General features: G+C 42.9%; 2 protein-coding genes across 2 annotated transcripts in view; both read right to left on the bottom strand.

Annotated features, from left to right (window-relative positions):
* Positions 1-22,973, bottom strand: part of LOC140949654 (uncharacterized) — a 460,765-nt gene that overhangs the window by 338,321 nt on the left and 99,471 nt on the right. The gene's annotated exons all lie outside the window — the stretch shown is intronic.
* LOC140950772 (uncharacterized) lies at positions 4,514-6,532 on the bottom strand. The gene is made up of 2 exons (XM_073400002.1): positions 6,406-6,532; positions 4,514-5,601 (listed from the first exon to the last, which is right to left on the bottom strand). The coding sequence occupies exons 1-2, from the start codon at positions 6,530-6,532 to the stop codon at positions 4,514-4,516; spliced, it is 1,215 nt and encodes a 404-aa protein (XP_073256103.1).

The raw sequence follows: 22,973 nt of genomic DNA, 5'->3' as shown, positions 1-22,973 counted from the left end.
ACTTAAAAGCTATGTGACTGTATACAGCTGTTACTAGGCCGAAGGATCGCATCACAAGCTGACGAATCAACCTAACTTTTGTCTTTTAGTATTGTTATTATTGCTATTATATATTTCTATTATTAATATTACTATTATTATTGGTAGTAGTAGCAGTAATAGTAGTAGTAGCAGTAGTAGTGTAGTACTAGTAGTAGAAATAGTAAATAGAGCGATACTACTTGTACCCGTGAAATTTGTAGTAGAATACCACGCACTATTATCCATTGTCTTCTTTTGTTTACCTGTTGTTTTTTTGCACTATTTTTTAGTATCTGTTTCACGGTTCAAGTTAAATCACTCTCTAAGAAATAGTATTATTGTTATTTTGGTATTTCTCTTCACGTTGAAAGAAACGAAGACCATGATGACAGAAAAGACCAAAACGACCAAAACACAACTTTAACAGCTGTCGTTGTTTATACCCTAAAGGAAAACGCGTTTCACGTGCATGGCTTTATTGGCCTGTGTTAAAGAACACTGTTTTTGTATTGTGCCCTACTGTTTTATTTCGCTGATCATTTGTCATTAGAAAGTCCAGAATCCATTCATAGAGTACCGTAGTCAGAATGAAGTGATATCTGGTTGAAATAATTAACGGCAATATTTAACTTAAATTTTCATAAATGTTTACAAATCTTGCCAATGTTGTTGTATTACTGGATTCATACCACCAGAGGTTAGTGTTCAAAGGCAAAGTATTGATGTGGATTACCTCCCAAATATGCCAGCAGGCATTTGGCATCTGCACCTGGCTCCCACGCTAAGATTTTAAAAAAGTTCTCTCCATCCCCCGCTTATGTTAAATATATCGTGACATCATAAATATAAATCTAGTTGAACAATTCAGAGGATTGCTTATTAGTACAGTTCCTTCAACTGTAGGCCTTCATTTACTACCTAACACTGGGTTGAATAAAGCAACCAGAGCTACTGAAGAAATAAGAACACAGAATAATGAAAGTGATCCACTTTTGTCAAGTGATAATGTAAGCTAGTCTAGACAAGAGCAAACCATTTCATTTAGGACATATATCACCTTTCAAGAACCACCCCAAAAGTGTTGATGAAATTAAGCAGAAGGTACAGGGAATAAAAAAAAAAAACTCAACTTCACTGAAGATGAAAAAAAAATTATTGAAACGAAAACAAGGCTTCAAAGTCAAGAATCTGACTGGTTTTTGTACAGAAAAGGTCGTGTATCAGCCTTTAAATGTAAAAGAGTGGCAAGCCTTAAGCCCAACTACTTCCCCTTCCAAAACAGTGAAAGAGTTACTGGTGAACAATACCCCCTAATCCACTGCAATGCTACAAGGATTACAAAATGAAAAGGGCATTGTAGAAGCATTTTTATAAACAAGTGGGACAGCGAGGGAACGAAGGGAGTCTTAATTACAAAGTGTGGCTTTTTTTTGTCAGCAAAACCCATAGTTTTTTAGGTGCAAGACCAGATGGTATAATTACTGATCAAGAGGGAAGCACCCCTGGGGTTGGCATGAGTTTAAGTACATTCAAGTTAAACCTGGTGAAACTTTAACAGATGTCCTTTTAAGGCAACACAAGGTGCAACACAAAGATAATGAAATTATTCAGCTCAACAAAACCTTGAACATTACTTACAGTTGTACCAACAAATTTTTGTCACAGAATATCACTGGAGAATTCTTGTAGCCCAGGGGTCAAATGGAGACTTGTTTTATGAAAAAGTGAATTTTACAGAAAATTTATGGTCTCCTGTCCTGGTGAAACTTTAACAGATGTCCTTTTAAGGCAACACTTATGTTTAAAGGTGCAACACAAAAAGAATGAACTTATTCAGCTCAACAAAACCACAAATATTACTTACAGTTGTACCAGCAAATGTTTATCACAGAATATCACTGGGGAGTTCTTGTAGCCCAGGGGACAAATGGAGACTTGTTTCATGAAAAAGTGATTTTTACACAAAATTTCTGGTCTCCTGTACTTAAAAAAACTTGAATCTTTTTTTGACACATTCCTTGTTTATGAACTTGCTTATCCAAGGGTTCAACTTGGACTAGAACGCATAGTGTTCTAGGTAAACCCAGAAGAGTGAAATACAATTTATAATAATTAAAACCAATTTAAAGATCTATTGGAACAAACAAACTATTGAATAGCAAAAATGTTATTAATTTTAGGCTACACTTAACCACGCATTAGGTGTCCAGATCAACGCATTGTTGTGTAAATAATGCCATTTACTTTTTGACAAGTGGTTTTAGCAGGTTACAAAGTGCAGCAACAGACAAATACAGTCTGATTAGCCACTGCGGCAATACTGATAGGGACTCCCTGCAATAATCTAATAAACTTCTTCATTCTTTGGATGGCTCTCTCGACATGAATTTTAAGAGATGCTATCCGTCTTGTTTTAGTACATGCTTTAGTTGACAGAGGCTTCCCTTTGGCAAATTGGGGTATGTTCAGTGTTGCATTTCTCTTGGTAACAAGGTCTCTTAGATTAAATCCCCGATCTTCCATGACATCATCCATGGGCTCTAGCTTTTCAAGTAACCCTGACCTAATAGTTACTCTGGAAGGGTTTATTCCAACATTCAAGCAGTTTGAATGTATTGTGGCTTTCGTAATCACTCCAAGTGACTTTTTGAGAAGTGGGGGCACCGGGTTTCTCAATCTTTAATTCTGTGCGATCGATAATAACTCGTGTTCTTGGATACTTGAAAAAGAATTTTAGTAAATGCCTTTTTACTAGCTCTTTAGATGACCACGTAATGAGAACTTCTTTAAATACATGGTACAGTATAGTAATCCACGTGGTGAAGATCTTTGATACAGAAGCCTGGGATAGAGAACAACGGTCTGCTATTTGTTTCTTAGGTAAGCCCAAACGAAGGCGAACAAGCACCATAACAAATTCATCAAATAGGGGTAACTGCCTCTTCCGGCCAGGTTTTCCTTTGTCACAGTTTTCCTGACGAAATACAGAAGAACTTTGATAACTTGAACACAGATAACTCAAATTCCGCGCTTACTCAAAATGTTTTGTTTCTCTTCAGAATTCGATTTACCGAGGTTCTACTGTAATAAAAAGAGGGAAATCAGAACTTTATGGATAAGTATTTCCAATTATTGGTTTTTGTTGTTCATGCTATCCCAGTGGGTACTCCGGATTTCAGGTGACCAAGATGATCGAAGGAATTTTTTGGGTAGAAACATTTGGCAAGTATTTTTTTGGGTGGCTTGATTTAAGTAGCTATTGTTTTTTAGGTTTCCTTGATAAATAAACATAAGCATTCATTTCTAGTGCTTTTGTGTTTCATGTTCTATCATTTAATGCTTTCTGGAAAATTTTAAATTTAAAAAAGGCATGGGAATTTTTTCTGGTTAATTTTAGGTCCAGGGGTTTTTCGGGGTTTCAATTCTTTCGCGCATTCGATCTTCCCTGTCACTTGAAATGCAAAGCACGTTCCCCGGGCATGCATACATATACACAACCTTGAGAACAGGCAATTTAGTAGTGCAAACAGGGAAATTTTATTTTTTTCTCAAACAGTAGAAATGAGATGCTGACTCTCACTTTACTTACCTATGTACTTCAAAGGGGCGATAAGATGGTTTTTACTTGTGGCGAGGAAATAGAAAACATAACTGGATTTTTCGTGAAACATTTTGTGAGCAATGAAGACTACATTAATTACTACAGTTTTACCTGGTATGTTTCAGCTCGTGTCTTGTTCTTTCCGTCCCAATATTTCATTAAACTTGCAATAGGCTTGAGAAAATCGAATAACATGAGAAGACACGAAAGTGAAGGTAAGCCAGTATACAACTGGACTGCGGAATCTTCTCGTTGCACGTCCTCCATAAACAATTCTCTTTTAATTCACCACGGCAATCTTGTAATTTAAAGTGCGCCTGTTCCATTCTGGTGATTTGATCAGCCGATAACTCTGTCTGGACCGCTTTATCGTGAAATAATATTTATATCAAGGCATGTGTTCAAAACAAGGCCCAGCGTCGGTTTTGGCCATAAAACAACCCTTTCCTAGCCGCTTGAGTAACTTCACCGCATCCCCGACCGATGTGTATTTCACGGTAGAACAATAATCAGGGATAAAGTCATTTACGGAAGATCCCTTGGGGTAAGATAAATGGTTTACTAATCGAAATTCAGACGGATCCTTTTTGGGAACAATGCCGAGTGGAGCGCAACGAAAATTTGGAAAGGGGGGAGCTGTGAAAGGACCGACAATTCTCCCTGCAACACATTCCTTGCGTAACTTAGCATGCGTTACTACTGGCTGATCCAGAGCGCTTTTAAGATTAGGAGATTCATACGAAAACCGCTCACCAACAAAGTGAATACGAAAACCAAAACGAAAACCGTCAACAAGAAATTGTTTTAAAACTCTGTCATAACCATGCAGCAAAAAATCAAGCCGATCCACTCTTACTGGCGTGACTGGCTTGCTGTGGAAAACCCGATGTACTATGTCGTTTGCCTGAAAGGGAATCCACGTTTTGGCGCCGAAGCTGAGCACTGGCCGCCCGGGTGTTTTCCACCACATTTAAAACACACGAGTTCGAATTTGCATCCGGAACAGTACTTACCTGCTTGAAAGGCCCAGCAGGTCCCTTTCGGAAAGAATTGAGAACGAAAACGGGGTTTGTTGGTGGGCGGTTGCGGTTTGCGAAAAGTATCTGACGCCCGTAACCACAACTCCCAGTGTATCCTATCCCATGGATACTGCTCTGGTGCCGATTGTCTTACGTAACGAAATTGTTCATCATACCAATGCCAATCTCCCCCTTTTGAAACCAGATCCCGGACCACCTCGCAATATTTCATTAATTGAGGAGTGTAATTGTTAAATCTTTCCGCGTAAACAGAAACGAAAATATTAAACGCAGAGACCCACTGTGAAATGTTGGTTATTTTCTTAGAAACGTGACAGGGTTCAAGCGTCAGTTGAGGCTGGCTCGAAGAACCGGCGACCGACGGTGACATAGATAATGAGTATTTCCCCTCCTGCTGAGGTGAATCAGACAATAGCGACCCGAAATTAATATATTCATTTGCCCAAATTTTTGCTTTGATTTTGGAACTCACTCTCGAAGTGAGAGGGACAGAAACACTGGTGAATTGAACTTGTGGTCTTTGATCATACGGACCTGTGTTAACTAAGTCTAAAACAGGATCAACGGTTCCAATACCTGACTGAGGATTGGTGATGACATTGACGTCGTCATTCACAGCCTGTTCAACAAGTCCAGTTGGCGCTTGCGTAACTACTGGCGTTGGGGAGTTGTTGTCGAGCAGCGAAACCAATTTCTCAAGCGAGAAGGCCGTCTTTACTGCTTGTGTAATTACGGCAGAAATGGTAGCGGTGATTACGTCAACATCCACGGACACTGTGCCTGGGGATGAACTTGAAGGGTTTGAAGCAATCACGTTGGCCTGCTCAGTTGTAGTGCTCTCATGAACAGTGGGCGCCTCCTCAGGACGCAGTCTTGGCCGTCTGGCTGTCTTGTTGGGACGTATGGATGGAATGGCGGCGAGCGCTGTAGCTTGAGTGGCTGGTCATTTTCGCGAAGGCATTTTTTAGAAAAAAACGACTACTGAAACTGGCAAAAATAAACAAGACTAAGACAATTAACAGCACTGCAGGGGATATGAATATACCCCGCGAGCCATTGTTGTCTGGAAAATTACTTAGTACTTGGCAGAGGCAGTTCAAGATATATATAGCCTAACAGGCCCAACGTAGCCACAAAGGAAATTGAAAAATATGTGACAAAATACGATAAATAAGACAGCAGTAACAGTATAGAAAAAAGCCAAGTTCCATGAAAAAACGTGCATAATCACTGATACCAAGTGCATTGGACACACCTCCCAGAAAGGTGGCGGTCAAAAGTGGTTGTACACTAAAAGTGGTAAAGCGAAAGCACAAAATAACACAACCAAAGCCGCAAAAATAAACACGGTATTTAAACCGTGCATGAACAAGGTAGCAAGCCTGCTTATAGGTAGGAAAGTACTTTCCAACAACAAGTGAACAAAGGGCAAGGCTGCATAACATTCGGCTTGGTAAACAGCAACAAATATCAAAATTAGGGAACTGGCAAATACATGGGAAAAATTTACTGCTGTTAACGACCTGAGAAAATTCGTATACATCTAAGAACTGCGCCTCTCAAACTGCGAAAATATTTATAATGTCCGAGTTTGTGTAAATGAACACCATCCCGAGCAAGAAAATATGATTTACAACGCCAAAACCCTCTGTGACGCCACTAAAATACATAAGGAATGGGTTCTAAAACCACCTTAAGATCGTTAACAAGTCAACCTGTTTGTTAAAAGAAGAGGCATCTTGCCTGTAAATGGTTTGACGCAAATCAATCCCACTCCATATGACTCATAAAGTAAACGACACAGATCTTCAATTGCCGAGTCAGTTTCAACGGCCGAAATGGTGGTAAGGTCATTCGTACCTAATTGCATGATTATTACATTGGGAGCGAACTCCTCTACTACACCTAAACCATACTCCCTAGTTTTAGAAACCGTTCCACCTCCAATCCCATGCCATCTTATGAGCAGATCGCCATCTAGACTTAAGTTTTTTGCAATGTGCGCATTAAAATTGCGGAAAAGAAAATCGTGCACACGGCGAATAAAAGAGTGGCCCAGAATTAAAACACGGATTGGCGGCATGAGGAAAAGAGAATATAATCAAAGGAAGTACTTGCCTGAAAGTAGACCGAGTTGATGACGAGGGAGAGAAGGAAGAATTACTGGGAAAAATATCTCGATATACCTACTTAACCCTGACACCGCCCTATAACCTAATTGGCTAGATTTGCAGTACCTGGTACAGCCTGACCTAGCGAGTAATCATGTGAGTATCATGCCTTGCCATAAATTACATTATGTCTGCCTTAATGTCTAGTTATTTTCTTTGATCTTGTCACGACTCACGTTGAGTTCTACTGGCTGAGATTTTTCGAGCAAGTTTTGTTGGTCACCGATCAAACTTTCACTTAGATTTAACTCCCGTGTCACAAGCAACAAATCCTGATTTACGGTTTCCTCACCTGTACAACTTTCATTGTTTTCCAAATAAACTTATTGCTGTTCCACCAAATCCGGACATTTTCTAACCTTCGAGTTGCCACGTTTGCTTGCCTTCTGAATTTTGCTTGTTGTGGAAGCATTCTTCAATCGTCTCCCCTCCGGATCCTGGCGTGGTTTCACTTCCTTTCGCTGGAGATTTTCAGGAAAATCGAATATCGTAGGAACAGGGTTTGCCTTTGTTGGCCCTAACCCTCCTTCAAATTGTTTAGAACATATACGAGTGTGCCTTGTGACATTTAGGCTTTCCAGCCGGCATGCTGCGATCCACCTTCGACGGCTTTCCCGTTCACTCATTCCAGGAACATACTGTATTTTGTCGTTTTTTTGTGGAAAGCAGTGGAAAGTAACATTTGCAACTTCGGGATATTTGACTGGGTCTTTTTTTTCTTTTCCTTGCTGTTCGTACAATTGTAGGCACAACAGTGATGTTTCGGCATTTTCACGCAAAATCTTTAGAAATCGCCAGTAGTCTACCCATCCGTGAAAATTTGGTAATCACGTGACCGTACACCGACCGACCGCCCGCCCGAGAGACCGTCCGTCCGCACCACAGGCATACCGATGTAAAATAACTCAATCAACAGGTGTGGTAACCCAAATGCAACTGGAGGTTTTTTTGGCGGGAAATCGCATAGCCACCGGCGTCTTGTCAGCAGAGACAACAAAAGAGTCAATAAAGATGAAAACGGAAAGGGGAAATTGTTTCTGTATCCGTGTTGTCTAAAGTATTAAGCTTAGATAAATTATCATGTCCACAAATTTGGAATATAGAGCAAGAGAAAGACAGAGAAAAAGAGAAAGTGGGCGGCAGGCCAGCGAAGCTCAACGAGAAAAAGGGCGACAGGGATTTAGAACGAGAGATAAAAAATTAAGGAGACACTTTTTTTGTTGGAAGGACAGGAAAATTTTGTAGTGGCGGTGAGAAAATGACAAATGCTAGCGGCCACCAATGCAAGGTGAAAATGAGCGGCAGTGAACGGGAACACGTGCGACATTTCCTCCATAAAACGTGTAACTAAGAAGTTTCTGGAAGTTTCACGTTGTAGTCGTGCAAAACAAAGGCAAAGAAATGTACAAAAAAGTGTGCTACACGTGCAAAGTTGCTTTTGCTAATTAGACCTATATTGTTGTTTTTCACCTTTTTTCCGGCTTTGCATGTCTTCGCCGCTTAGCATTACACGATTTTATATTTTGTTTGACCAAACTATGAATATTATCGAGAGCTTCGCTTTTAGCCGTGGCTAAATCTATATATTAAGTATATTTCGAGAGATTCGGTTTTAGCCCTGCTAAATCTATATAATATATTGTTCCGTAACAGATAGTTTTTTTTCTCCCTATCAGCCTCAAAATTTTACTTTTTCTTTCACAGCATCCACCCCTATTTTTCTCCATCAAAAATATTCTAAACTTATTTAAAAAATTCTTAAACCTCATTTGTGCCGGGAACTACAACCTAACCAAATTCAAAGCTTTTCTTATATCGAATGAAATCGCGCATCCACTTCTCAAGCCATGCAAGACGTCATGCAAAGTGATACGACGGTTCGTAAAGATATGCGATAGTTACTGTGTATAAGACGCAAGTCTAGCCTGTGCTGCACTTGAATCAAAAGAAGTTGGCAGAATTTCACCCGGTGGATTAAAAGGGAAAAATAAGTGTTAACCTTACCTAACCGGAGCCCCGATCAAATCACAAATGCGAATGTACGTTTCAATAACAGCAACGGGGCACAATGAAGCTTCCCTGTAACGGCTAATGGCAAAAAGATTCGAAGCACCATCACCGGCGGAGAGATTTCGTTAGGATGTGATTGAAAAGGAGACCTTCCTTTGAGGGAAATATAGCAACTGCTTTGTCTTTACTCTTCCTAGGTCACCCACTCTATTGCCCCAAATAAGAGTGTCTTTAAAAACACCTGGTCCCGGTTGTTCAAACGTCGGATAGCGCTATCCACCAGATAAATCACCATCCAGCGGATAAGTATTACGGAAATCATTACGCTATCTGCTGGATAGTGATTTATCCGGTGGGTAGCGCTATCCGACGTTTGAACAACCGGGGCCTGATCTCTTGCAAGAATAAAAAGCTGAGTAGGGGAGGAAATTCGTCCAGATAGACGCTTCAAGATTTCAAAAGAGGTTGTGGCCAGGTCTTGAATTAAAGATGGTTCAACCTGAATCGGAACAGTTCTAGCTAGAAGCTGTTCTTCCTTAACCGCTGTCAAATAGAATTTAACCGTTAAAGAAGCTGCGGGATTCCCGTACCCAGGAATTACAGAATCCCCCACTGGCGGTCAAAATATTCCCCTGTTTAAAACATTCATAACCAATTTACTGACTTTACACACATCTCAACTGTGGAAATTCACAAACCAAATTGCTGGCTTGTCCAAGTACCCTGCAATTCAACCTCATACACAAAGCACTTAACTGGCTTGTCGAAATATTACGTGGTTGAAAATTTGTTGGCTTCACCAATAGACCATTTTACAATTGTGGACTTAGTACCCTAGCCTTCGAGTGAATGTGAGGCTGACGGTGACCTTGTTTTGATACAAACCTTCTTTGCTTTGTTATGGAAAGTGTCCTTGAAAAATACTAGTTACCATAAGAATAACTTGATTTACATTATAAAGCAAAACAAGGTCAACTTCAGACTCGCTTCAAGCCTTAACTGTAAAATGGCCTATTCACGTACGTGTATCAGGGCAATTTTTGTCAGTTAAGGACGGTGCCCACTAATGGGAAGTATTTTTTCCCAGATAATGACTATGTGTGACGAGTAGATCATATCAGGGGCTATTGAAATCCAAAAAGAAAACTGGGGGTAACCACACATTTTTCAGAAATAACTGCGCCTTAATATGGAGAAAAACGCTGAATAGGCATTTTTTTGGAAAAATGATAAAAAGTAATTTTTCCCCAAATTTCAGCGTGTACACGTGAACTGGCACAAATGCAATGATAATTGTAACAAGGTTACAAAATAAGCAACAAATGATAACATAACAACTGCTCTTTATACTTCTTTTTTTTAAATATCAGCACAACTGGAAAGTTATCAGCAGTTACCCCTCTCCACGCGTTTGCCTTAAAAATAGTGTAAACGACATTTTCCCCGAACCAAAAATTGATCGTTTGCTGAGAGGGCTTATTACTTTCATTGGTAAGATAAAAAGTAGCGGTTACCACGCGTTTTTAGAAGTTAAATTGGTTGGTTTCGACCTTAACTTAATCGCTTTGGGGGTTATTTACAATTTCTCCCATCCCCTCCCCGGTCAGTTTCACTATTGCTTCACTCAACGCGGAGTACTCTGGGATATCCACAATGGCTAACAGTCAGAGAGAACAACAACCCACGGAGGACAGCAAAACAGAAGGTGAAACAGGACATTCCATGGACTCTAAGGAAAACAAATTATACTATTTCATTCAACTGGAGCTTCTCCGTCTCAAAAATTTAACAAACATCTTTGGAGAAGAGAAATCTCCAAGGTATTAAAGATTACTTCCAGCGCACATAGAGTCATGGCGAGCTCAAGATCCAAGGCTGGTGTTGTAAACAAACTACTGTACTGTAGTGGAAAATAGTCGACAGGGTCTCTTAGACAGTTACTCCTTCAATCGCTTGCTTACCTGCACATGTCCTCAAGATTTTTTGAACGGTAGATGTAATCTGGATTGTAAACCTTCCATCGTTTTTTATCATTTTACCAGGTACGTCGATCGAATATGTTATTTAACTTGCGTACATTCAATGTGCTTATATCTGTACTTTGCGCCATCTCTTTTGGGTTTTTCCACAAGTGTCATATGACATAAATGATTTTCATAGACTCAAGTTCCATACATGAGCTGTCTTTAAAAAAAGAGAATACTGCCAAAGTAGTTGTACCGAATGCGTTTAAGTACCCTCATCTATAAACTGGGCTATAATGATCATTTTATATATTTCGTTTTGATTTTTTTTACTGTAGCATTCTGTGTCATGATCATTCACTATTTTTCGTTCCTAAATGTTAATTTTCGACTTAACAGTGTCTGTTAAACCTAAGAAAGTCTAAGAATGGAAATACTTTATTTTACCTTCCACTTTTAGTTTGTAAACAGCCAAATGGCAGCTATGTCTAAATGTCCAGATTATGTGTGGCGTGGAATTGAACCTTAAGAAATACTATCTACACGACAAACTGCCCAAGGAGTTAATAATTTCAATGCTTAGTAATGCCAGAATGCTTAAATAACAATGCTAATAGTAAAAAGCACAACAATTTTTTACTATTTTTTCCACGATGAAAGTTTTTCCTTTGCGGTCCGCAACTATTTGTGAAGCTGCGATTTCAGCAATCTAAGCAATCTTGTGATAGTTTTTTTCTTGTTTGTTCAGCCTCGGACTCTCAACAAAAGGGACATCTGTATGTACTCGAACGCTTTAAATCTATCTTCTGGTGAATAGTTACATAAAATCTTACAAAATTAAAGAAATATTCAGGAAAGTGTTTATAGCCGATTAGCCGATAAAACGCGAAGGACGCGAGTAAAAGGTAAGCTTGCAGTTTCTCGATTAAGCGGAGGACTTAGAGCCATTTTCCCTCTGATTTACTGATCCTTGCCTGTTAAGGGATTTTTTAATACCCAAGCTCCAAGCGTAACATCTCGAAGCAATAAATTTTGGTATTTTTGAATTGACTTTTGTTTGACTATAAAATGTTCGGTCAGATCGATCATACGGCAGAAATAGCAAAATGCGTATACTTCTTCTTTTTTTTAAAGAACTGACAAGGTAAATAGAAATTATTTTTCATCTGTTGAGACTCGACGCATCTCTTCCACAAGAAATAACTAGAACCTCCCGGACTTACAGGAAACAAAACCAGTTCGCGTGTCCTGCGTGTTGGGCATTTCTTTCGCGTCGCGCGCGACTACCTTGGCATGCGAAGAAAATGTGCGCAGTAACAATACAGGGGCACCCAACGGATCTGTTCCTCACAATATCTGTTCTACAGAGAAAATTTTGCTGGCTGGGAACTGAGGTTTCGTTTGTTCTGCTGGGAAGTAAAGTCTTAAATCTGCGGTGGAGAATTTATCAAATGTATCAAAAATTCTTGCTGGAAAGAAACTTTTCTTGGGTGTATATCCAGCTGGATATCAGGAGTAATCGGCTCCTCTATGTGCGCGAATTGCGCGGAGTCGCGCGCTTATGATTTTTCTTACCGCTGACCCAAAAATCTGCACGTGGGCACCGTTGTTAGAAATTCGAAATCAGGCTACGCTCCGCCACTGGATAACTGGCAACGGTTCACTGGCGGTTAGGACGATTCATAAGATTCATGTTTATGCAAAAGGTAAGGTTTCTTTGAATATACTGAATATATTGTCTACTATTATGCATGCATGTTATTTTTAATTCCCTTGTCTTACTTATCTGCATGTCACTAAATGCCATTAAAATCGCTTCTCGGTATCGGTGAAGGCCTTGGCGCGCAGCCGTTAGATAGCTTTTCAAAACGATTCTTCTTTTCTTAGTCTTATTTTTACTCAAGGGTTGGCTTACTTTCAGTGTGTATTGGTGGTTTTCGAATGAAACCATTTCGAAAAGCGCGAACGAGATACTGGGGATAAAAAGGATAAGTAATGAATTCAAATTCTTTAACTGTAAAATGTACCTGGGTGCAAAGTTGTCGACTTTTAAGCTGCAGTGCACTTTTCCTTCTCTTTAAAATACGGAAGAAACCAGCGAAGAACTGCCCAATTTTTCTATCGGCATTGACCTTTTAGGTCCTGATCCAACAAGCAGCAAAAATAAAGCCGAATTTAAAAAAAAATCGCAAGTCGAGCGTTTCGCAAATTTGTCGAAGACAAGTATTTTAACTTTAGGTGAACTTTAAGACTCTTTTACCTTTGTTTCTGGTTAGTTTCCATTGATCGTTATCGAATAAAGAAGCAAATTTTCTTTGTCACTTTTACAGAAAGAATATTTTCATTCAAACTAGACGATTGTGGCGTGTTTGTAATCAGCCAATAGAACCGTTTGTTATTTTGTAGCGTGTTACGAGAATTTTGCAGTTAATCAAAAACAAGCATTTTTGTCAGCTATGTTATAAAAGAATTTGCTCATGCTTATAGCTGTGCGTATATCGAGTTATGGATGCACTTGGGAAGTTTGGAAGCACTCAAGAAGCTAGAGTTGCACTCGGCTATCGCCTCGTGCAACTCTTACGCATCTTTCGTGCTCTCCAAACTTCCCGCGTGCATCCATAACTCGATATACGCACGCTAAGCATGAACAAATTCTTAATTTTCGCAGGCTATGTACATCGAGTCTTCTGAGGAGTGTGTTGTGAAAGAATTATTTCGGTGCATAATAATTGGTGTCGTTTCTTTATTTTGCTTTTAATAATTTACAGTGGTTTTCATACTGAACCCTGAGCTGTAATAATTTCTGATAATGCTCGACAACGTCAACAAAACATTTTGAAAAACAGCCAGCATGTACTACCACGAGTTTTAACAGCAATTCAAAATCCGACTCATTGTGTTCTTGAAAAGTTGCATTTTTTCGATTCCAGAATATCATCTTTTCTTTGTTTTTTTTTATCTTGAATTTTAGCCCAGTTAATAATTAAACTTTTTATTGTGTTCTACTTCTACTTGTTGCAAAGATTTTGTCTCAATTCAAATGCTGTGTAGTTGTACATGTAAATATATTTATTTCATTTTTCCTAATGCTCAGTCAATTCCAAGCATACCCATTCTCCCTGGGAATTTTTCTGGCATTTTGTTCCTACAGTGGGCATTTTTAATTGACAAAAGCGTCATTGGGGTTGGAAAGTTTTCATTGTTTAATTAACCTTACCCCCTTAAGGGGTACCATCTAAGCTTGTACTTATGTATGTACTCTGTATATGCCATACTGTTTGCCAAGTCTACCCTGGAAAGTTTATCTTATTAAGTAATTTTGGGTTGTAAAGTTGTCCTCTTTGCAGTGTCTTTAGGGTCTGTATGGATATCAGGAAAACTGTAAGGGTGTTGATTTAAGTTGTTAAGTATGTTTACTGTGAAACTCACAATACCGTGAACACCAGAAATATTTATGGAATGTTATTGTGTTACGAGAATCAGGCAATAATTAGGCGTGAGATAACTTACACACAAACAGCAGTGGTAATTAGTTTGTGGTTTAGAGTTTTGCTTGCATATTCCTATTGGCCAGTACACAATCAACAATCCTGAAAATTTTCAGGTGCTCACTGTTTTCGGAGTTTGACAGTAACAATTTTCAGCTTTTTACAAGGTGACGTACATGTAACTTTTGCTTTGATACTGGGGCATTTGTTCCAACTTTTATTTCCATGGTGGGGTTTTGTATCTACTGGCCCCACAGTAGGGGCGGGCATTTGCAGCTTTCGAATTAAAAAATGATAAATACCTCTGGAGGGTGTGGGCATGTTTAGAATTGACTGAGTCATAAAGAAGCTCATCTTCTGTAATCCTTTTACCTATACAGCCCTATTTGTATATATAAAGAAGATACATTATGATTTATTAACCCACCCCATGTACCCTCACATTAAAACAATATACTTCTAGAACAGTAGTATGTTATATGGAGAATTCATGTTTTTGTATTTGCTACCTATATATTTGCTAAATATTCTGCAGAATTAAACAATAGTTGCACCAGGTCAAGTTTGAAATAATACATCTAGGCTGATTAATATTAACTGAAAAACACAATATTCCATTGGTTTTCTCATTGTTATAGCTCTCATTGATATAAAAAGGAAATGCTATGGAATAAGTTCTACATGTACATTTCAAGAGATTAAAACTCAGCTTTTGGGTCCTAGTAGTGCTGCATACACTTTTCTCCCTGCAGTAATTTCAATACATAATTCTAAGAAACAGATCATAATAATAGGAATTTTGTAGGAAATTACATGTATGCAATTGTTATACCATGTTAACCAGTGGATATCCTGATATTTCATACATCATATTGAAGTTGGATGTGACCCTGGACGAACACTGACCTCTTTATGATTAGATTTGTCTGTTGTCTAAATTTAATTTTACCCATATTCATCATCAGAGGTAGAGTAATATTGTGCCATGTACATCAGGAATTAGTGCTGCACAAATGGGTGTAATAATGAAAATAATGATAATGTTTTTCTGTTTCTCTTTCCTAGGCTTGTAGTGACAGGAGGAAATATGACTTGAGCCCAGGTAAACATTTATTTTATGCGTAATTTTTGCTTTAGTTATATAATGTATGTTATGGTATTAATCAGAACATGAATGTCAACATAACATCTTTTTGTAGTCAATGGATCAGTCAACCATAATGATTAATCGTGAAATTTAATTTATCCTGGTACAAAGGAACAAAGGACAGAAAAGAACATTATGGAAACGTACACATGTAAAGAATGATAATTTAACTTTGATGCTGCTACAAAAACCTTTGAAAATTCCCCTTAAAAAACAATTTATTAATTTACTTATAAAAAGACATCCGTTTCTGTAGACATGAACCTGGTTGGTGTGAAGAGAATGCATCATTGAACTGTGTTGTATAGTGTATATTGGTAATCTTAGCAATGGATCTTTGATTTCCTTTTTGCATATAGCGGCAGACACTCAACCACTTGGTCATGTTAAAACTTCTTTGACCTTAACCTGCCTGACAGTAGAGTAAGTCTATGTAAACAAAACACTATTCCTCTCACTAAAGGGCTTGCTCATGTTTGAGTATTCATTGGTCATTTTTCCTTGTGACCGTTTCTCCTGCTGTAGGTGGGGCTAGAGTTGTGACAACGAGCATTCTTTGTGTCTTCGTCCTTGCGACCCTCTCTCCTGCTGTAGGTGGGGCTAGAGTTGTGACAACCAGCATTCTTTGTCTGTTCGTCCTTGCTACCCTCTCTCCTGCCATTAGGTGGGGCTAGAGTTGTGACAACGAGCATTCTATGTTTGTTCGTCCTTGCGACCCTATCACCCGCTGTAGGTGGGGCTAGAGTTGTGACAACGAGCATTCTTTGTTTGTTCGTCCTTGCGACCCTCTCTCCCGCTGTAGGTGGGGCTAGAGTTGTGACAACGAGCATTCTTTGTTTGTTCGTCCTTGCTACCCTCTCTCCTGCCATTAGGTGGGGCTAGAGTTGTGACAACGAGCATTCTTTGTTTGTTCGTCCTTGCGACCCTCTCTCCTGCCGTGAGGTGGGGCTAGAGTTGTGACAACGAGCATTCTTTGTCTGTTCGTCCTTGCTACCCTCTCTCCTGCCATTAGATGGGGCTAGAGTTGTGACAACGAGCATTCTTTCTTTGTTCGTCCTTGCGACCCTATCACCCGCTGTAGGTGGGGCTAGAATTGTGACAACGAGCATTCTTTGTTTGTTCGTCCTTGCGACCCTATCTCCCGCTGTAGGTGGGGCTAGAGTTGTGACAACGAGCATTCTTTGTTTGTTCGTCCTTGCGACCCTCTCTCCTGCCGTGAGGTGGGGCTAGAATTGTGACAACGAGCATTCTTTGTTTGTTCGTCCTTGCGACCCTCTCTCCCGCTGTAGGTGGGGCTAGAGTTGTGACAACGAGCATTCTTTGTTTGTTCGTCCTTGCGACCCTCTCTCCTGCCATTAGGTGGGGCTAGAGTTGTGACAACGAGCATTCTTTGGTTGTTCGTCCTTGCGACCCTCTCTCCCGCTGTAGGTGTGGCTAGCGTTGTGACAACGAGCATTCTTTGTTTGTTCGTCCTTGCGACCCTCTCTCCTGCCGTGAGGTGGGGCTAGAATTGTGACAACGAGCATTCTTTGTTTTTTCGTCCTTGCGACCCTCTCTCCCGCCGTAGGTGGGGCTAGAGTTGTCACAACGAGCATTCTTTGTTTGTTCGTCCTTGCGACCCTCTCTCCTGCCGTGAGGTGGGGCTAGAATTGTGACAACGAGCATTCTTTGTTTGTTCGTCCTTGCGACCCTCTCTCCCGCTGTAGGTGGGGCTAGAGTTGTGACAACGAGCATTCTTTGTTTGTTCGTCCTTGCGACCCTCTCTCCTGCCGTGAGGTGGGGCTAGAATTGTGACAACGAGCATTCTTTGTTTGTTCGTCCTTGCGACCCTTTCTCCTGTCGTACTGTGGGGCTAGAGTTGTGACAACGAGCATTCTTTGTTTGTTCGTCCTTGCGACCCTCTCTCCCGCTGTAGGTGGGGCTAGAGTTGTGACAACGAGCATTCTTTGTCTGTTCGTCCTTGCTACACTCTCTCCTGCCATTAGGTGGGGCTAGAGTTGTGACAACGAGCATTCTTTGTTTGTTCGTCCTTGCGACCCTCTCTCCCGCTGTAGGTGGGGCTAGAGTTGTGACAACGAGCATTCTTTGTTTGTTCGTCCTTGCTACCCTCTCTCCTGCCATTAGGTGGGGCTAGAGTTGTGACAACGAGCATTCTTTGTTTGTTCGTCCTTGCGACCCTCTCTCCTGCCGTGAGGTGGGGCTAGAGTTGTGACAACGAGCATTCTTTGTCTGTTCGTCCTTGCTACCCTCTCTCCTGCCATTAGATGGGGCTAGAGTTGTGACAACGAGCATTCTTTCTTTGTTCGTCCTTGCGACCCTATCACCCGCTGTAGGTGGGGCTAGAATTGTGACAACGAGCATTCTTTGTTTGTTCGTCCTTGCGACCCTATCTCCCGCTGTAGGTGGGGCTAGAGTTGTGACAACGAGCATTCTTTGTTTGTTCGTCCTTGCGACCCTCTCTCCTGCCGTGAGGTGGGGCTAGAATTGTGACAACGAGCATTCTTTGTTTGTTCGTCCTTGCGACCCTCTCTCCCGCTGTAGGTGGGGCTAGAGTTGTGACAACGAGCATTCTTTGTTTGTTCGTCCTTGCGACCCTCTCTCCTGCCGTGAGGTGGGGCTAGAATTGAGACAACGAGCATTCCTTGTTTGTTCGTCCTTGCGACCCTTTCTCCTGTCGTAATGTGGGGCTAGAGTTGTGACAACGAGCATTCTTTGTCTGTTCGTCCTTGCGACCCCCTCTCCCGCTGTAGGTGGGGCTAGAGTTGTGACAACGAGCATTCTTTGTTTGTTCGTCCTTGCGACCCTCTCTCCCGCTGTAGGTGGGGCTAGAGTTGTCACAACGAGCATTCTTTGTCTGTTCGTCCTTGCTACCCTCTCTCCTGCCATTAGGTGGGGCTAGAGTTGTGACAACGAGCATTCTTTGTTTGTTCGTCCTTGCGACCCTCTCTCCCGCTGTAGGTGGGGCTAGAGTTGTGACAACGAGCATTCTTTGTTTGTTCGTCCTTGCTACCCTCTCTCCTGCCATTAGGTGGGGCTAGAGTTGTGACAACGAGCATTCTTTGTGTCTTCGTCCTTGCGACCCTCTCTCCTGCCGTGAGGTGGGGCTAGAGTTGTGACAACGAGCATTCTTTGTCTGTTCGTCCTTGCTACCCTCTCTCCTGCCATTAGGTGGGGCTAGAGTTGTGACAACGAGCATTCTTTGTTTGTTCGTCCTTGCGACCCTATCACCCGCTGTAGGTGGCGCTAGAGTTGTGACAACGAGCATTCTTTGTTTGTTCGTCCTTGCGACCCTCTCTCCCGCTGTAGGTGGGGCTAGAGTTGTGACAACGAGCATTCTTTGTCTGTTCGTCCTTGCTACCCTCTCTTCTGCCATTAGGTGGGGCTAGAGTTGTGACAACGAGCATTCTTTGTTTGTTCGTCCTTGCGACCCTCTCTCCCGCTGTAGGTGGGGCTAGAGTTGTGACAACGAGCATTCTTTGTTTGTTCGTCCTTGCTACCCTCTCTCCTGCCATTAGGTGGGGCTAGAGTTGTGACAACGAGCATTCTTTGTGTCTTCGTCCTTGCGACCCTCTCTCCTGCCGTGAGGTGGGGCTAGAGTTGTGACAACGAGCATTCTTTGTCTGTTCGTCCTTGCTACCCTCTCTCCTGCCATTAGGTGGGGCTAGAGTTGTGACAACGAGCATTCTTTGTTTGTTCGTCCTTGCGACCCTATCACCCGCTGTAGGTGGGGCTAGAGTTGTGACAACGAGCATTCTTTGTTTGTTCGTCCTTGCGACCCTCTCTCCCGCTGTAGGTGGGGCTAGAGTTGTGACAACGAGCATTCTTTGTTTGTTCGTCCTTGCGACCCTCTCTCCTGCCGTGAGGTGGGGCTAGAATTGTGACAACGAGCATTCTTTGTTTGTTCGTCCTTGCGACCCTCTCTCCCGCTGTAGGTGGGGCTAGAGTTGTGACAACGAGCATTCTTTGTTTGTTCGTCCTTGCGACCCTCTCTCCTGCCGTGAGGTGGGGTTAGAATTGTGACAACGAGCATTCTTTGTTTGTTCGTCCTTGCGACCCTCTCTCCTGCCGTGAGGTGGGGCTAGAATTGTGACAACGAGCATTCTTTGTTTGTTCGTCCTTGCGACCCTTTCTCCTGTCGTAATGTGGGGCTAGAGTTGTGACAACGAGCATTCTTTGTTTGTTCGTCCTTGCGACCCTCTCTCCTGCTGTAGGTGGGGCTAGAGTTGTGACAACGAGCATTCTTTGTTTGTTCGTCCTTGCGACCCTCTCTCCTGCCATTAGGTGGGGCTAGAGTTGTGACAACGAGCATTCTTTGGTTGTTCGTCCTTGCGACCCTCTCTCCCGCTGTAGGTGTGGCTAGCGTTGTGACAACGAGCATTCTTTGTTTGTTCGTCCTTGCGACCCTCTCTCCTGCCGTGAGGTGGGGCTAGAATTGTGACAACGAGCATTCTTTGTTTTTTCGTCCTTGCGACCCTCTCTCCCGCCGTAGGTGGGGCTAGAGTTGTCACAACGAGCATTCTTTGTTTGTTCGTCCTTGCGACCCTCTCTCCTGCCGTGAGGTGGGGCTAGAATTGTGACAACGAGCATTCTTTGTTTGTTCGTCCTTGCGACCCTCTCTCCCGCTGTAGGTGGGGCTAGAGTTGTGACAACGAGCATTCTTTGTTTGTTCGTCCTTGCGACCCTCTCTCCTGCCGTGAGGTGGGGCTAGAATTGTGACAACGAGCATTCTTTGTTTGTTCGTCCTTGCGACCCTCTCTCCCGCTGTAGGTGGGGCTAGAGTTGTGACAACGAGCATTCTTTGGTTGTTCGTCCTTGCGACCCTCTCTCCCGCTGTAGGTGTGGCTAGCGTTGTGACAACGAGCATTCTTTGTTTGTTCGTCCTTGCGACCCTCTCTCCTGCCGTGAGGTGGGGCTAGAATTGTGACAACGAGCATTCTTTGTTTTTTCGTCCTTGCGACCCTCTCTCCCGCCGTAGGTGGGGCTAGAGTTGTCACAACGAGCATTCTTTGTTTGTTCGTCCTTGCGACCCTCTCTCCTGCCGTGAGGTGGGGCTAGAATTGTGACAACGAGCATTCTTTGTTTGTTCGTTCTTGCGACCCTCTCTCCCGCTGTAGGTGGGGCTAGAGTTGTGACAACGAGCATTCTTTGTTTGTTCGTCCTTGCGACCCTCTCTCCTGCCGTGAGGTGGGGCTAGAATTGTGACAACGAGCATTCTTTGTTTGTTCGTCCTTGCGACCCTTTCTCCTGTCGTACTGTGGGGCTAGAGTTGTGACAACGAGCATTCTTTGTTTGTTCGTCCTTGCGACCCTCTCTCCTGCCGTGAGGTGGGGCTAGAGTTGTGACAACGAGCATTCTTTGTTTGTTCGTCCTTGCGACCCTCTCTCCTGCCATTAGGTGGGGCTAGAGTTGTGACAACGAGCATTCTTTGGTTGTTCGTCCTTGCGACCCTCTCTCCCGCTGTAGCTGTGGCTAGCGTTGTGACAACGAGCATTCTTTGTTTGTTCGTCCTTGCGACCCTCTCTCCTGCCATTAGGTGGGGCTAGAGTTGTGACAACGAGCATTCTTTGTTTGTTCGTCCTTGCGACCCTCTCTCCCGCTGTAGGTGGGGCTAGCGTTGTGACAACCAGCCTTCTTTGTTTGTTCGTCCTTGCGACCCTCTCTCCCGCTGTAGGTGGGGCTAGAGTTGTGACAACGAGCATTCTTTGTTTGTTCGTCCTTGCGACCCTCTCTCCCGCTGTAGGTGGGGCTAGAGTTGTGAAAACGAGCATTCTTTGTTTGTTCGTCCTTGCTACCCTCTCTCCTGCCATTAGGTGGGGCTAGAGTTGTGACAACGAGAATTCTTTGTGTCTTCGTCCTTGCGACCCTCTCTCCTGCCGTGAGGTGGGGCTAGAGTTGTGACAACGAGCATTCTTTGTCCGTTCGTCCTTGCTACCCTCTCTCCTGCCATTAGGTGGGGCTAGAGTTGTGACAACGAGCATTCTTTGTTTGTTCGTCCTTGCGACCCTATCACCCGCTGTAGGTGGGGCTAGAGTTGTGACAACGAGCATTCTTTGTTTGTTCGTCCTTGCGACCCTATCTCCCGCTGTAGGTGGGGCTAGAGTTGTGACAACGAGCATTCTTTGTTTGTTCGTCCTTGCGACCCTCTCTCCTGCCGTGAGGTGGGGCTAGAATTGTGACAACGAGCATTCTTTGTTTGTTCGTCCTTGGGACCCTCTCTCCCGCTGTAGGTGGGGCTAGAGTTGTGACAACGAGCATTCTTTGTTTGTTCGTCCTTGCGACCCTCTCTCCTGCCGTGAGGTGGGGCTAGAATTGTGACAACGAGCATTCCTTGTTTGTTCGTCCTTGCGACCCTTTCTCCTGTCGTAATGTGGGGCTAGAGTTGTGACAACGAGCATTCTTTGTCTGTTCGTCCTTGCGACCCTCTCTCCCGCTGTAGGTGGGGCTAGAGTTGTGACAACGAGCATTCTTTGTTTGTTCGTCCTTGCGACCCTCTCTCCCGCTGTAGGTGGGGCTAGAGTTGTGACAACGAGCATTCTTTGTCTGTTCGTCCTTGCTACCCTCTCTCCTGCCATTAGGTGGGGCTAGAGTTGTGACAACGAGCATTCTTTGTTTGTTCGTCCTTGCGACCCTCTCTCCCGCTGTAGGTGGGGCTAGAGTTGTGACAACGAGCATTCTTTGTTTGTTCGTCCTTGCTACCCTCTCTCCTGCCATTAGGTGGGGCTAGAGTTGTGACAACGACCATTCTTTGTGTCTTCGTCCTTGCGACCCTCTCTCCTGCCGTGAGGTGGGGCTAGAGTTGTGACAACGAGCATTCTTTGTCTGTTCGTCCCTGCTACCCTCTCTCCTGCCATTAGGTGGGGCTAGAGTTGTGACAACGAGCATTCTTTGTTTGTTCGTCCTTGCGACCCTTTCTCCTGTCGTAATGTGGGGCTAGAGTTGTGACAACGAGCATTCTTTGTTTGTTCGTCCTTGCGACCCTCTCTCCTGCCGTGAGGTGGGGCTAGAGTTGTGACAACGAGCATTCTTTGTTTGTTCGTCCTTGCGACCCTCTCTCCTGCCATTAGGTGGGGCTAGAGTTGTGACAACGAGCATTCTTTGGTTGTTCGTCCTTGCGACCCTCTCTCCCGCTGTAGGTGTGGCTAGCGTTGTGACAACGAGCGTTCTTTGTTTGTTCGTCCTTGCGACCCTCTCTCCCGCTGTAGGTGGGGCTAGAGTTGTGACAACGAGCATTCTTTGTTTGTTCGTCCTTGCGACCCTATCACCCGCTGTAGGTGGGGCTAGAGTTGTGACAACGAGCATTCTTTGTTTGTTCGTCCTTGCGACCCTATCTCCCGCTGTAGGTGGGGCTAGAGTTGTGACAACGAGCATTCTTTGTTTGTTCGTCCTTGCGACCCTCTCTCCTGCCGTGAGGTGGGGCTAGAATTGTGACAACGAGCATTCTTTGTTTGTTCGTCCTTGCGACCCTCTCTCCCGCTGTAGGTGGGGCTAGAGTTGTGACAACGAGCATTCTTTGTTTGTTCGTCCTTGCGAC

The sequence above is a fragment of the Porites lutea genome, chromosome 10 (genome assembly GCF_958299795.1).
Source record: "Porites lutea chromosome 10, jaPorLute2.1, whole genome shotgun sequence".
NCBI lineage: Eukaryota > Metazoa > Cnidaria > Anthozoa > Scleractinia > Poritidae > Porites > Porites lutea.
The sequence above is the reverse complement of the archived record's forward strand: the minus strand, read 5'-3'. Positions and strand labels throughout refer to the sequence as shown.

Coding starts and splice junctions, on each gene's coding strand:
- LOC140950772 (XM_073400002.1), bottom strand. CDS start 6,532: ATGCAATTAGGTACGAATGACCTTACCACCATTTCGGCCGTTGAAACT. Junction 5,602..6,405: donor TTGCGTCAAACCATTTACAG/GCAAGATGCCTC, acceptor GAAAATGACCAG/CCACTCAAGCTACAGCGCTC.